Source organism: Trichoderma asperellum, chromosome 3 (assembly GCF_020647865.1).
Source record: "Trichoderma asperellum chromosome 3, complete sequence".
In the NCBI taxonomy this organism is placed as follows: domain Eukaryota; kingdom Fungi; phylum Ascomycota; class Sordariomycetes; order Hypocreales; family Hypocreaceae; genus Trichoderma; species Trichoderma asperellum.
The window spans coordinates 5,390,783-5,407,500 of record NC_089417.1 but is presented as its reverse complement, the minus strand read 5'-3'; the positions used below and the strand labels follow the sequence as shown (position 1 = coordinate 5,407,500).

Here is a 16,718-nt window from a genome sequence, read left to right as displayed (position 1 = left end):
AGCTAAAATAAAAGTTCTTAAAAAAACCAGTCTTAGCTTACTATAACCTAGAAGCATTAATATAAATTAAGACTAATGTATTTAAATTTATTATTAATGCAGTATTTATGCAGTTACAGCAAGATGCCTAATACCTAATTGCTTATTTATTATATAAACTATAAAATTATAAATTAAATTATATAATATTAAATATAGAAATACTAGCTATAACCTATATATTTTTAATTTAAAGACATTACCTTTTTTATATAAAAAATAAAATATATATTATTATAAACTACTTAAATTATAGTTACTTAACTAATAAAAAAAAGTTAATTATTAAGCAAGTTTATGCTTTATAATACCTAGTATTATTTAACTTTTAAATTAAATAGCGCTTAAGTAAATCTAACCCTATAAATAAATTATTTTAAAAATATAATTTATTAAATAAAAAAGTAAAGTAAAAGATAGCTTTTAGCTATTTACCTGCTTTCTTATAGTAATTTTAAAATAAAAGAGCTTATATAGCTGCTATAAATATACTGCAGGGGGTGCTAGAAATTTAAATGCTAGTAGGTAAAAACTGCTTAAATACTAGGTTATAATTAGTATTAACCCCTTTAGCTAGAAGAATTTTAATTATAATTAAGTAAATAATTTTTCTTTAGTAAGCTATTTAAAAAGTTAAGGCAAATAGCTAGGATTTAATTTAATGAAAAGATGCTAGAATATTATTAAAAGCTAGCTATATACTTTTACAAGCTTTATAAAAAGCTTAAAAAAGGGACGCCTAGACTATAAAATTTATAAAAATAAAGATTAATAGGCTTAATTTTATAGATAGGTTACTATAATAACACTAGTATATAAACAACAGTAAGCTACTATATTACTAAAACTGAGTATTTATTTTTTATAGTATGCAAACAGAAATACTTATATTATTCTATAATAACCTAACTGCTGGGCATTAAGGAGTTAGTAGAACACTTAAAAGAATAGCTAATATATTCTTCTGGCAAGCTAGACATTATCTGCCATACAGCGAGTTAGCATCTTTACTATAGCCAACCTAACTATAGTAAAAAATCTCTATAGATTTTATTATAGACTTACTAAAAATCTAATATAAAAAATATAATTATAATACTATTTTTATAATTATAAATTAATTTATTAAATACTTTTTATATATTCTATATATAAAGAATATAACTAGCAGTGCACTTGCTAATAAATTCTTTTAATATATATATATTCCTTATAGAATACTATAAGGCATAGTTATAGATTAAAGAACTGTATTTATAAGTGCCTTTTAGTAAAGCTTTTGCTACTTTTTTAATTATAAAAGATAACTTAACACTGCTTTTTACCCTTAAACTAATAGCTAAATAAAAAAGCAAAATTAAAACTTAAAATACTATTTATAAGCATACTATAATAAAAATTAATTAAATTAAGCTAAAAAGCTTTTATTTACTTAATTTATATATAATATAGTTATTTATTTAACTTATGGCTATTCTTTAGTATTTTTACTTTTAGAATATTATTTAAATCCTTTCTTTATTATAGAAATTATACTTTTTAATATAAATTAAAAAGTAATTAAAAAAGTAAAATTATTAGAAGATATATATAAATTAGCCTTTACTATATTATAAAAATCTAATAAAGTATATTAAAAATAATATAATAATAAATACTAAAATAAAAGCTTTAAAGTTAATAATTAAGTTTTTATTTTTATTAAGCACTTTAACTTATAGTAATTAATCTATAAGTTAGTAAAAAAATATATAGGACTTTATTAAATTAAAGGAATTATTAGCAGTAGCGGCTTTATATATAAATTATCTTTACTATCTTTAGTTAAAATATATAATATATTTAATATTATAAATTTAAAACTATATAATAGTAAAGAACTAAAACCTAGCCTGCTGCTAGATAACCCTTTTATAGTAGAAAAAATATATAAAATTAAAAAGATTATAATTTATAAGTATAACAGTAAAAGATACTTTTATTATATTAAATAAAAAGGCTATTTAAATAATAAAAATACTTAAATTAAAAAATTAAACTTTATTAAGTATAAAATTTAATAAAAATATAATAATTAACTAGCCTTTAATTAATTAAAAGAAATTTATTATTAATGCTTAATAATATAATATTAAATTTTAAAATTTACCTATATTTTAATTTCTAATTTAAATTTATAAAAATATATTAGCTAGGCTATAGCTAGCTATTAATTAATTAAAAGTAATTTACTTATAATTTATTAAAAAAGAAAAATTTAGATTTTTTAAAAAAAAAAATTAAAAGCTAATGCTAAATTAAATATTAACCTTTAGTAAAGTAGTAGTAAAGTAGCAGTAAAGTAATATATATTTTATACTATAGTATTTTATTAAAATACTAAATATTAATTTAAATTAAAATTATTTTTTTTTTATTTAAACTTAAGATTTAACTAGCTGTAAATTAAATACTAATTATAGGCTATATACTAGCTAGTCTACTGCTTATTACTTAAAATTTCTTTTAAAGCATTAATATTTTTATGCTTATCTATAATAACCTTAGAAAATTTATTCTAAACTTTATGCTTATAAATAATAATAGTAGCTAATTTATTAAGTTTATGGTTTTAAGCAGTAAATTAAAAGCTAGCTATAAATTACTTAAGAGCTACTTACATTAATATAAGTAGCTATATTTTTTACTAAAATAAATAATAAATTAACAATATTAATATTAATTTTATAAAAAGTATTTATATAAGTATCTTAAAGTTACTGCTTTTTAGCAGCTTTCTTGCTAGCAGTGCACTTTATAGTATAACTATACTTAAGCTTTATTACTTAAGCCTATTTATATTTAAATTATTAATACTTCTAGAATTTAAATTACTAAAAGTTAACAGCTAGCTAATAACTACTATACTTTTAAATATTTATTAAATAGCTATACTTAATAATTAAACTTTAAAGCTTTTAAGCAATAAAAAAAGCAAATGCACTAATAAATATATACTGCTTATTAAAGAGCTTGCAATAAATATATTTCTTAAATACACCTAGCTATTAATTAACTATAAACTAGCAATAACTTAACTTCTACTTACTTTTATTATTATAGCAGAGGCAGAGCTTTTATTTTATTCTTTATTTATAGACAGTTGGGTAATTTAAAAAATAGTAAAAATAATAAGCATAAAGAGTATAATAATTAAGTAGTAAGTTAAAAGCTAGCCTCTAGTATACTAAAGACAGAAATATACTTAATTATATTACTAATAACTATATTTTTTTTAATAGATAATAACTTAAGAGGTATAATAGCAATCTTATAGCAAGTTAGCTACTAGGATAAAGCTATTTAAGAGAGGGGGGTATATAAACTTTATTTAAAATAATATAAAGAAGGAAAGAAAAAAAAAAAAAAAAAAAAAAAAGGAGGCTGCCCTTTTATCTTTAAATTCTAGCTATAAAAAAAATGCAGCTGCTAGCTAAAAGTAAAGTTATAACTGCTAAAAAAGTAAATTATAATTAAATAACTATAAGCTAGATGCTAAAAAGGGACTGCTAACTGCTAGGTAAATAAAAATAATAAAAATTAATTAAAAAAATTTATTTTAAAATAATATAAATACTAAAGGCGCTAGAATATTACTAAAAGAAAAAAGGCATGCAGAAGGAATAGTATAGTTAGTTAGCATTTATATTATTACTTCTATTAAATCCTTTTTTAAAGGCCCTGTCTTCTTCTATAACATCCTCCCCATTTACTAAAATACTTTTAGTATATTCTAGCTCCCTTAAAGAATCTAGGCAGCAGTAACTTAAAAGGTTAATTTTATTAGCAGCCTATATATAAGTCTAGTAGTAAATTAAAAATAAAGCTTAATTAACTTAAAAGATAACTTATAGCTATTAAAGTAATAAAAAATATTAATACATTTAAGGAATTAATAATATTTAAATAAATTTAATTAATAAAGATTAAATAGGCCTTAATATAAAAAACTAATAACTTAACTATAGAAGAGTTATTAAAAGTCTAGGAGTCTACTACTGCTTTTTACTTAACTTTTATAATATAGTCCTTATATTTTTAAAGGAATTTCCTAGTTTTTATCTGCAGGGGAACTATAATAAACTAGCTAGAAATTAATAATAAGGAAATAAAAGAATATAAAGAATATTACTATATTTAAAGTTATTTTTACAATCTCTTATACTAAATAGCAATACACTGCTTAATAACCTTTATCTATAGCTTTATAGCCCTTTTTACCCTTGCCATTACTATTATCTTTAATATAAATATAAATAATATATTTATTACTACTACCTAGGTTATAGTTAATTAAAAGCAACCCTTTTAAAAGTAACCTTAAATAAATTTATAGTGCAGACATAAGCTAGCTTTATTATACCTAGTTTCTAATATTAATAATAATATATATAATAATAATAAGGGTTCTTCTTAGAAGCTAGTTAACACTAAGTTATAAAGGCATTAAGCAAGCATATATTATTATATTAATTATAGATCCAGTATTTAAAGGTCTTGCATAAGTTATTTACTTACTTTTATCCTTAGCGGTAGTACTTTATATTCTAGCTATAATAAAGATACTGTTTAATAAAGAGCTTAATAAAAGATATAGGAATAAAGATAATAAAAAAAAACAAAGAGAATTTATTTTATTTTATATTTTTAAAAATAAAAAAAAATAAGACTATAAAAAAAGTTACTGCTAAATTATATTTAAATTTAATCTATTTACCTATAGAATGCTGCCTAATAAAGTATTATTTATTTATAAATCCAGAAAGCTATATAAATTATATTTAAGCAGCACTAGGTCGATGCTATAAAAGAAGGGCAGTATATTAGGTAATAAAGAAGCTAGAATATAACTAGCTAGAAACTAGCTATTATCCTTTAAGCTTAAATAGATATTCTATACTATACTAATAAACCTTAAGTCTTTAGCTAAAGATATAAAATAAAAGGCCTAATGCAATTAGCTAAAAGCTAATTGCCATAAAGAAAGAAGGTATAAAAGGAAAGGACTTTCTTTTGTAAAAATAAAGAAAGGGCAGAGATAAATATAGTCTTTTAATAATACCTAGCAGCTATCCAGCAACAAAGACGCACCTAGCCCCACTTAATCCTCTATCACTCTTCTTGCAAGACCTGGATCGTGACACCTATGTAGAGTATATAATATAATATACTATTGTCTCATGGGCTAGCTACTAGTTGTATTCTAATTTAGGAAAGTTCAAGAAAGGACAAGGCATACTTCTTATAGACAAAACTAGCATTTGGTCTGCTAACCGATGCATTACTTCCACTCGTTATCCCAGGTTATTTATACAAAAATTACAGAATATTTGGAAAGAAAAAAAGGACAGAGGTATTTGAAACATATCCAATAGAGTTATTATTCGCTTTACATATCCTAACATCTTGCAAGATCTGTTCCGGGGATTTTGCGCTGGCACGACTCGATGCTAATATAGTTCCGCGGACCGACGATCCAAGAAATGCTGTGCCGCGGTCCGGGGATCGGTCAAGGTAACAGAGAATGCGACCCCACACCTGCATACCTGTATCAGCATTGCCGCTTATTGCAGGCGACGAAAAGCACTGGCTAGAGATGGTCATTCAAATCATGGAGTAATTGTCCGCTGCCTTGTTCAACGTTGTAGGCCTCTTTTTACCTTTTTTTTGGAGTAGGAAAATATTAAACTTTTGTTAAGATGGGTGATGCGCTCCTAAGTCGTAGCTAATAGTATTCAAGAGGCGCCGGGGGTGTGGCACCGGCACATGAGTCGCAATTATCATGAGAGTTTTACAACGGACTGTACGGAGTACTGTGGCAAACATTACGTAAGTCAGTATTTCTCCGTTTTATACGTCGTGGGTTGGTTGACGTTCTGCCTCTCGGCCCTGTGAAGTGAATTTCAACCTCGGTTCTAATATCCAGCCGGAAAGCCTGATCAAAGGTATAAATAAGGCAACAATACCACAGTAGCTCAGGACCAATTCCACTATTCTGATCAACAATTTAATTCATCCCATCTACCCAACGTATCGAGAATGCAGCCGTCTATCAGAACTGTTGGTGTGGTGGGCACCGGTGTTATTGGTGCGAGCTGGACAGCGCTTTTCCTTGCGCGTGGACTAAAGGTCCTGGTCTCTGATCCCGCTCCGGGCGCCAAAGAACGCCTTTTTGCATATCTCCAGGAATCATGGCCAATGTTTGAAGGTCTGGGCCTGCACAGGGACGCGTCGATTTCCAATTGTACCTTTGTAGGCGAAAGCCTGGAAGATCACTGTGGCGAAGTGGACTTTATCCAAGAGGTATGATCTGGTGGCTCATTATTCTCATTAAATGCTGACCCTTTTTCATTTTACGACAGAACGCGCCGGAACGACCAGACTTGAAGCGGAAGCTACTGGGACTGCTGGACGCAAAAACGAAGAAGCATGTTGTCATTGCCTCTTCGTCTTCGGGTATTCCTTCTTCGCAGTTTATTAGCGAATGCAAGTATCCTGAACGCGTTCTGATCGGTCATCCATTTAATCCACCACATTTGGTATGATTGTTTACACTCTGGGTCATTTATTGGTTAATTGTCAAGCTAATATGTGACGAAGATGCCCCTTGTCGAAGTTGTTCCACATACTGGGACAAACGCGTTGACGGTTGATGTAGCCATGTCGTTCTATAAAACAATGGGGAAAAGCCCCGTTTTAGTAAACCAGGAATGTCCTGGATTTGTGGCAAACCGTCTTCAAGCAGCTCTGGCCACCGAAGCTTATAGTCTCGTTAAGAGGGGAATCGTGTCCGCCGAAGCTTGTGGTAAGTTCCCCTTACACTAATGCAAATACAATTAGCTAACCAGTGGACCATAAGACATTTGTGTTACCACAGGCGTTGGGCTTCGATGGGCTTTTACGGGTCCCTTCATGACCAACGTGCTTGGTGGAGGCGGGGGGGAGAATGGATTCCGTCACCTTTTGGCTCATTTGGGGCCTGCTATTGAAGGATGGGTTAAAGACATGAAAGATCATGCATTTGAGTTCAGCGAGGAAAATATTCAAAAACTGGATAACAGCGTGCATAAAATGTTGGAGTCCACTGACGTTAAGGAAGTCGAGCATCAGCGAGACAAAGCTCTTATCGACCTTATCAACCGCAAAAAAGACCTGGGGGCCCTAAAATAATTCATTGGGGTCTTTAAACTAGTTTCTATTCAATTTTAACACATCATAGTTTACACTCATTTTCTACTTCATTGAAATCCTAAACATCCTTACTTACTATGAAGGAGATTGTAACCGACTCCTCAAGCATCCTGCCTTGAACACACCTGGATTCACAAACGATGGGAATGCCTCGATGGGGTGACATTTAAAGGCGAGCATCTACCCATCATTCCTAGTCCTATCAAGTCACAGGCAATGACAACCGTTTTGCTTGCTATCGTTGGCATTGTTGGGCAAGAATTTCTGCAGTTGAGATAAATTCCCCGGTCGCCAATTACTGTCAACATAACCCAAGCATAAATTTACTACGCAACACCAACTTTGGCGTCAGTTGGTGGAATCGACGGAATTGAAGTATTGAAAAAGTAAGTCAGGTCTCCTGCCCTTGGGCAAATGTACGCATTGCTTGTTTTATAGGATTGATGGCGCCATCTGTACCAGGCGGCGTATAAACACTGGCCTCGCCTACTCGCAGTCCCCATTTACCCAAGTTTACAGATAGACAGCTCGGCAATGCTTTAAAGATTATAGGTGATATCACTTTGTGGGATATTTTGTACAGATTCTTACTCCGTTTCCAGCATACCACATCGACTTATCCCACTAGTAATCCGAGGCGGTGGTACCAGCTGTACGGATCAACCCTGGCTGATCCTGTCATGAACGCCCTGGGAATTAAGTCCTTACGGAAGCTTCCTACAACGAGGCATACAGACAACTTTGAAATTGTCTCCTTACGGTCTAGATATGATGATGCTCGAGAATGGCCTCTATGGCTCAATATACACCCCCGAGAATGGCGGCATACGGATATGGGCAAGACTCTCGCCCGGTATCCTCTGATCAATTACAAAAAAATGGCCCATGCATCACCCACTCCACCTATACCATTTTCGAGAGATCTTTCAGATAAAAGACACCTAGCAGACGAAAAGGTCCTCGAGTGAGCCCACATCATCGCCAACCCGGCCAGCGGAATGATCTTGGCATTTCTGGGTGTCGAAGTCGTCCGTGTTCAGGCTAGACATAAGATGGACTTTGTTGTACGCGAAGATCCTGTTGACACGGATAGTCGCTCTTGCTAAAGTTGCTTCAGCCTGCCCAACTGGCACTAATGGCAGGTAAATCCTCATATGATCTAAACTTGGATGATCCAAGTAATTTCGATCGACTTTAGGAGCTAGTGAAAGACGCCGATGTCATTATCCAGGGGTATCGGCTGAGGTCCCATGAGAATCGCAGCTTCCGTCTTGAGGCGGGAAGGGAATCATTTACCTCAATGGAAACTGCTATTGCTTAGAAGGATACATGGCATAACGTCCAGGGTGGCAGTAACTCTGAAACGCTGCCTCTGGATACAGCTACGTCATGGGTAAAGGTTATGGGTTTCCCGAGTGCCAGTCCGTTCTTCCTTAGTCTCCCAACTGCTGACATGTCGACCGGTGTTGTTGCGGCCCTAGACATCATGATTATTCTGCACGAGCGCGCTAAAGATGGCGGTTTGCCTCATGGAAATGCCACATTGACTGCCTTCCAGGCCGCACCACTGAAAGAATGGGCGGGCTTATATCAGCCGGAAGTCGTTGCGAAAATTCAGGAGAAGTTCAAGTTCAAGCCGAAGACAAGCGATCTTCACGTCATTGAGCTTTGCTATCTCATCGCACATGCGTGAAAGGCAAATTCAGACTTGATTCAAAATGAACAATACTATACACACTTCTACGGTAGTGTGTACGGTAAGGATCTGAAGACCCTAGCACCGGTGGTTCGCTATGGAGAACAATAAAACTCTCCAAGAAAGACGGGGGCCCCTGTTCCATTCTGCCAGGGCCGTGATGCATGCTGAGGCGATGTACAAAGCTGACGTTTTTTGAGATGCGAGTAACAGCGTTCAACAAGCAATGTGACAAATAAAATGCGCCGCAAGAATTTTATTCCCTGCCAGTCTGCAGCTGGGCCAGCCTCTAGGGGTGAATTACACCGTCCTTTTCAACCCTTTCTAGACAAATGTAACCAGCCAATTCTATAGTATGCTGTATCAAATACCATGAGTGTACTTGATTTGCATTAGCTGACACTCAATGCGTCCGACGTACTGGTTTTGCGTTTCAGACTTTTATTTCTTTCTTTGGAAATTCCTAGGATAAATCAAAATACACCTCTTGTGCGATAACGTCAGCCAATCAACAGTCAACAGTAGCAAACCTTCATCCATGCCTCAGAAATGCAAGTAACAATGAACCTAGAAAACAATGGCCACATTTGTCGTGTTATTGTTCAATTTCTTTTTTTTTCCCCCTTTTTTTTAGCGAATAGTTATTTATACCGGTCTGTTGTGACGGTTCACGTTATACGAGGAGATTTAAGCGAACCCTCCAGTTGGCCCTCTAAGTCCATATAAGTGGAACAAAACCATTAATGTATCGTGACGCTGTGGAAATGCATATCTAGAACGAGTTATCGCTTCAACAAGTACATATGATACTTTATGAAGATCAAAATAGCCTTGAATACTATGGAGAATATTCACTTGTCTATCCTCTGCTCAGAGCTATGACAAGTTAAGAATGTGTCCCATTTATGAGACGATTGAGCGCCTCCAAAGGGCTCGCATTTGGCCTCGGTGCAGGGAGCCGCATCTATTATCGCTCTATTGGCAATTCTCTCTAAATGGGTCATTCGAACCTAAGCGCTGAGATCGCATATGCATTCTTGAATTATGAAAATAGATTTTTCTGTGGCGCAGTTTTACTAAACATTGAACATACAATAGTGTGAAAAATATAGAAAGATACATAAAGATAGGCAGAAGGAAGAACGATTTGCGGGCAGCTAGATGAGGGAGTCTATCAGGTTATTGTTGAAGTGTAAAAAGCATGATCTAAGGTAAGCACCTTGATTTAGAATGGCAAAAACAGACCCAAGAAATTGCTCGGTATAAGGGGAATCATTCATGCTAACGGCGTATGGGCATCCGGTCTTTCTAATTTTGCTATCTGTACGACATGAAGCTGACACCGGATAGGTCACTAATTGTCTAACGGAGTTGGCAGAGGGGTCGACTACGTAGGTACAATGTAGGACTGGATAGCATTATTGATGAAGGGATGGGCCTAAGTTCGCATAGAGCGAACCCTAGAGGCCATAGTGTGATGGATCATTGCACTCGGGCCGCGGAGTTATGCATTCATAGTTGCGCGCTTCAGGCTGCTGCACCTCGGATGTCCACTTGAGTGCCGTTAAGCAACCAATATCAAATGCTAGATAAAACATTTTTGGATATGACTCAAAAGTTCGACCCGGAAATTTCCGCTCAGATATTTCAATTGATACCATGAGATAGGTCTCTATATAACTATATAATCTGTAGGGGGGTTGACTCTTTGATTCAAAAAGGTTCCTTGAATCCACACCTTAGCGGATTGACATTAATAGCCAGCCACACGCAATGTTCCTCAGTACTATGCGCTGCACGCCCCTTGCAAGAACCTTCAGAAGCCATGCAATCCGCGGAGGCCCTGTCTTGTTCATGGGCAATAGAGCGAATGTCGTCCGTACTGTGCTCACAAGCGGCGGTCAAAACAGCACACGGCAGAAGTCCTGCGTCTCTTGCTCACCGGACCAGTCTAAAAGTCTCACCAGTTTAATGCCAGCTGCGACTGCATGGGAGCACCCGGTGTATATCTGCCAGCTAAAACCGTGAGATGAATAAGAAAGGTCTAACATTCTTAGGTACTCGGATAAGCAAGTATGTGCGATAACCATTTCCCACCGGGATGTAAAAGATTGGACAGACAAAGTGGCCTTAAACAGTGTTCGGCTCTTGCGTTGGGGTATGGATTTCGCTACGGGTTACAAGCACCCTACTGAAGAGCAGGCCCGAAAGCATCCCCATAAATTTGTCATGACGGAAGAAAAATGGCTTACACAATTCATTTTCCTCGAGAGTGTTGCTGGGGTCCCTGGGATGGTGGGAGGTATGCTTCGCCATTTACGGAGCCTTCGTAAAATGAAGCGAGATAACGGTTGGTATGTGTCCTTGATGAACAGTCCTTTCTAGCGGCCAGGTGAACAGAATTTGTTATTCGTTTGTTGCCGATGGCAAACAATACATACAGCTATTTACTGACGTTGTTTTACCCAATCTAGGATCGAGACACTGCTAGAAGAGGCCCACAATGAGCGCATGCATCTTCTTACCTTCCTCAAGCTCGCGAAACCTGGATGGTTCATGCGTTTGATGGTCATTGGGGCACAAGGCGTATTTTTCAACGGGTTTTTCTTGGCCTACTTGATTTCTCCACGAATTTGTCATCGTTTTGTCGGTTATCTGGAAGAAGAGGCTGTTATAACGTACACACGTGCGATTCAAGATCTCGAACATGGTAAACTTCCGAAATGGCAAACGCTTCAATCACCGGACATTGCAATCAAATACTGGAAAATGCCGGAAGGCCGACGCAGTATGCGAGATCTCCTTCTATACGTTCGTGCTGATGAAGCCAAGCACAGGGAAGTAAACCATACATTTGGAAATCTAGTTCCAGAAGAAGATCCAAACCCCTTTGCTGGAAGGTATTCAGATACGTCTAAGCTTCAACCTTCTAAGGGGTTGATGAACCTGAAGCCAATTGGCTGGGAAAGGAAAGATGTTCTCTGAGAGAATACGGTGTACCGTTTTATCAAGGTGGCTTCAATCCATGTAGGCTAATTGGTATCTGAAATAAGAACTCCTGCTTTCACCATAGACTTAACATCATAGAATTCACCATATAAATTGTTCCAAAAAACTCACTTGACTTGATGCGTCGTATATTAATTCCAAAAATGGGGAAACCAAGACAGGCACTGCCTTTTCCCAATGGATAAATCACATGTTATGCCGCCTGTTGGCAACACCATTCGTAGTTTATCCATCAGTATGCACATATAAAGTATTGTATTTGGTACAGATTTGAAACTGAGAGACAGAATAAGCCTACCATTACGGAAAAAGCAAAGGAACATTAATATATACCAGCGCAACATAGATGAATTGACATCCCAGCAAGATAAAATGAGACAGAAACCATCAAGCTAGTTTTGGCGACTTGACGTCAAGCAGTGTGACCATGTAGAGCATGCCACCTTTGAATGACCATATTCTGCTCATCGGGGAATGCCGTACACATCTCCTCGATGCCCTGCGTAATGCGTGATCGAATGATTGCTTTGGATTTGCCTTTCAAAAGAGACCTGCGTACGTGTTTGTGCAACCCATCCAGTGGATAACCTGCTAATCCAAACAGCCCTAAACGACATCCGTTTAGCGTTCGTTCAATGATACATTTCCTAATCCAAGTTAGAATATTTGATTCTGAAAAGAGTTTGTATGTGGTAGCTTACCTTGCCGGCTGCTCTTAATCCACTCTTGATCTCCATGACTTTTGGAATTGAGTGAACAGTATCATCATGGTACAGCCTCGGTGCGTTGTGAAACCCCCTTGACAGGCTTAGTGTCAAATTAGTTGGAAGCACGAGAACAAAGTTCAGAGCATATTTTGCTGATTTAATGGCGTGATATCGTGTTTCTGATAACACGTCTTTTGCTTGGCTGACAACTTTGTCGTAAGTCATTCTTTGTCCCTCTTTCATCGCAAGATTGCTCCTACCGTCAGTAGAGCCGATATAATGGGCTTCATCACCTTCCATTAGAACTACACCAGCTGTGTCACGAATTCTTTGGCCTGCTTCAAGACCATCTATCGCATGACCATGTAGATCGCCCTGGCTCTCAGAGTGAATGGTGGCCTCATCATGCTGTGGTTTTTCTTTCTGCTTATGGTTGGATAGGCATTCCACTAAATGGGCCATGGCCCATCCCCTGCTACTATAGACTTTTTGTAGGGCCGTGGATTATGATCCAAGAAATAGACCGACAACCTGTCCCGGGATACGCTGCGGATGGTGCGTAATTTTCCAGAAACTACAACGTCTAATACTCCTCATCAATACTCTATGCTCTTAAAATTATTTAACTAAATGTTTGTGCGCCTAGCAAGAAGTCAAATACTAGAAGTTCACAGTAGACATTGGTTCAGCGATAGTAAATATAGGCACAGCTAATCCGATGTCTAACCAGTCGTATTTGGTACTTACAGGTATCTAAAAACGTGGGGCTTGCAGAGGGAAGTTTAACTACAAGTGCTACAATGCAGGGCTTTCCACTATATTATAGCACTTATCCGCTACAGTACAGCGCTTATCAACTACATTACAGCACTTGTCTGCTATAATACAGCATTTATTCGCTATAACATACTACATACTAAAGTACATGTTTAACACTAATTGCTTATAACTTAGAATCGATGAGTTGAAACGCGATCATAGTTGACAGAGTCATGGCAATGGTTTTCAGCAGAAACTCTGCACTGGTTATCTTTTTTTCTCGCAAGTATGTCTTCCATTATAGGAATTGGAAATTTGGGCATTAGCTACTTCCTTGCAACTGCTGATCGTGTGGGTCTAGTGTTAACATTCTGGGTAGGCAGGGTCTGTCATGGTGGCATTGCACGCCCACATCCCAATTTCCGCCCGCTTCTTAGCGCTGCCTTCTCCGAGAAACACAGGTCTGTACGAATTTAGTATCTATCTTGCTTGACAGTTTGTGGTTTAGTTTAGTTTAGTTTAGTTTACGCCATGTGGCCTAGCTACAGCACTATGGGAAAAGTATCTTGTGGGTTTAGCGCTAAGCCTACCCTGAAATATAACATTAATCGTAAAATATTAATTATTAAATAAAAGTTAATAATAATAATAATAATATTAATAATAATAATAATAATAATAATAATAATAATAATAATAATAATAATAATAATAATAATAATAATAATAATAATAATAATAATAATAATAATAATAATAATAATAATAATAATAATAATAATAATAATAATAATAATAATAATAATAATAATAATAATATATATATATATTACTTTTATTAAAAAATATAACTTTAAAAATATTAATATAATTTTTTTTTAATTTTATATTATAATTGTATAATTATTTAAGTATTTAAATATATTGTAACGTCCTGATCCTATATCTGGTATAGGGTAGCTAGTTCCTAAGGGATAAACCTCTAATGTTGGGTTTATATTAGCAGAGAGATATAAGGGATTTTATAAGCAGTTTTAGTTATATAGCTAATAACTTTAAATAAAAGTTTAATTTAATTATTATATAAATGCTATATTAATAACTAATTATTTAAGCTATATTTAATAAATATAATAAATAGTTTTATATAGTAAGTTATTTTATTTAGATTATAGTTAGATTATAATATATAGGCTTATAATAGCTTATAGAAGTAATTTAATAAAGGAGCCTATAAACTATAATCCTTTTTTAATTAATCTATTAGTCTTTAGTTAATTCTTAAGTATATACCTTTAGGCTATTAATATATAAATATAAGGTTTAGGTTATAATATAATGCCCCCTTTCTATTAGTTTTATCCTTAAGGCCTATAAAAAGGGCCTTTTTTATATTAATTACTTAAGTAAATCTTTTTTTTAAACTTTCTATAATTTTTATAATACTTAACTGTATTTTTAAATTAGTTTTTTAAAAAATATATAAGTGCTTTTTTTTAGCTATTATTATAGAAGAATTAAGATTTTTTATAATAGTTTATTTTTTTATAAAAAATATAGTATAGGTAATTAATATAAAATAATAGATAGTATAATATATTATAAAAAGTATATATATTATAGTTATTCTTATAATAAAATAAATATTCCTTTAAGTGCTTATAAGTTATTTTTTCTTTTAAAATAAATATAGTTTTATTAATTATTTATAGTAAATTATATTACTTTTAAGTTTAAAAGATTATAATTATAAAAAAAAAAGGCTAAGGAGTAGTTTACTAAGTATTAATAAAAAGCTACTAAAGCTTTATTTTATTTATTTTATATTTATTTTTAATAAGAATCTTTAATATTATAAAGTGCTAAAATAATAAATTATAGTTTAAAGAGTTTAAATAAATTAAATAAAGCTAAGCATGCTAAGTTAAAGGCTGTTTTAAATATTTAATTTAGCAGCAGTATTAATATAATTAATTAAAATACAGTGCTTGCTAATTTAGGCCTAGTGTTTAAAGGAATTTTTTTATTAGCGCTTAAGAATTAAAATATTTAATAAATTCTTATAAATTTTTAAGTTTTAAGTATTTTTTTTATTTAATAAAATATTTAATATTTTAGGTTTTAGGGTTTTAATATATAATAATAATATTTTTAATTTTATATTCTTTTTTTTAATTTTTTATAATAATTTTATTTAAAATAAATCTTTTAGTTTTTTTATTAATTTATACTTTTTTAAGTTATAATATATAAAAGACTAGATTTTAAATTTTTATTATATTTAATAAAGCTAGTTTATAATTAACTTCTTTAATTTATTTTAAAATTTTATAGGGTTTTATTTTTTTAATATTAAGTTTATTACTTAATTTATTTATCTTAATGTTTAATAGTTTATAGCTTTATAAATATTATAGTAAATAAATTATATTTTCTTTTTATAAAATTAATTCTATAATTTTATTTTTATTTATATATTTCTTTATATACTTATTAATAAACTTAAGTTATATATATATTTCTTTATATAAATTAATTATTAATTCTGTTTATAATTATACTTTCTTTAAATTAAGTTTATTTTATAGTAGTTTAAATGCTTTTAATATAAATTTATAATTTATAAAAAAAGACATTAGTTTTATAAATTTTAATAATATACTATTATAATATAGTTAAACTATTAGTAGTTTTTTAATTTAATTATTTTATATAAAGTTAATATAAGCTTATAAATAGACTTTAATAACTTAATTTATATATTTAATTTATTTATTTATCTAAAGATAATTATTATAACCTAAAACCATAAGATATATACTCTAGATATACTATAGATTAATAGGCTAATTAAAGAAGGAATTATAGCTTTAAGAGTAAGCTATTTTAAATAAATTACTATTATAAAAGTAAGCTACTATAAAAGGATTATAATTGGGATTATAAGCTTTATAAAATAATTTACTATATAAAACTATTTATTATATTTATTAAATATAGCTTAAATAATTAATTATTAATATAGTATTTATATAATAACTAAATTAAACTTTTATTTAAAGTTATTAATTATATAATTAAAACTACTTATAAAATCCTTTATATTTTTCTACTAATATAAACCTAATATTAAAGGTTTATTTTTTAAAAATTAGTTACTTTATATTAAATATAGAATTAAAATATTATATATTAATAACTTTTATTTAAAAAGATATTTTAGATTTTTTAAGTAATTAAACTATTATATTTTAAAATAATATTAAAAGCTAATTTAC

General features: G+C 31.8%; 4 protein-coding genes across 4 annotated transcripts; 3 read left to right on the top strand and 1 right to left on the bottom strand.

The window, feature by feature from the left end:
* The first annotated feature begins 6,014 nt into the window (after positions 1-6,014).
* Positions 6,015-7,302, top strand: TrAFT101_006380 (uncharacterized protein). The gene is made up of 4 exons (XM_024901593.2): positions 6,015-6,381; positions 6,441-6,617; positions 6,679-6,883; positions 6,938-7,302. The coding sequence occupies exons 1-4, from the start codon at positions 6,118-6,120 to the stop codon at positions 7,246-7,248; spliced, it is 957 nt and encodes a 318-aa protein (XP_024754413.1). The 5' UTR covers positions 6,015-6,117; the 3' UTR covers positions 7,249-7,302.
* A 1,420-nt stretch (positions 7,303-8,722) lies between these two features.
* Positions 8,723-8,962, top strand: TrAFT101_006379 (uncharacterized protein; the record flags this gene model as incomplete). The annotated part of the gene is made up of 1 exon (XM_024904752.2): positions 8,723-8,962. The coding sequence occupies one exon, from the start codon at positions 8,723-8,725 to the stop codon at positions 8,960-8,962; it is 240 nt and encodes a 79-aa protein (XP_024754412.2).
* Positions 8,963-11,299: 2,337 nt separating this feature from the next.
* Positions 11,300-11,950, top strand: AOX1_1 (Alternative oxidase, mitochondrial precursor; the record flags this gene model as incomplete). Its single annotated transcript, XM_066127742.1, has 2 exons — positions 11,300-11,319; positions 11,440-11,950. 2 exons carry the CDS (start codon positions 11,300-11,302, stop codon positions 11,948-11,950), a joined length of 531 nt encoding a protein of 176 aa, XP_065983855.1.
* A 656-nt stretch (positions 11,951-12,606) lies between these two features.
* On the bottom strand, positions 12,607-13,143 carry TrAFT101_006377 (uncharacterized protein; the record flags this gene model as incomplete). Its single annotated transcript, XM_024904751.1, has 2 exons — positions 12,607-12,621; positions 12,676-13,143. 2 exons carry the CDS (start codon positions 13,141-13,143, stop codon positions 12,607-12,609), a joined length of 483 nt encoding a protein of 160 aa, XP_024754410.1.
* Positions 13,144-16,718: the final 3,575 nt, after the last annotated feature.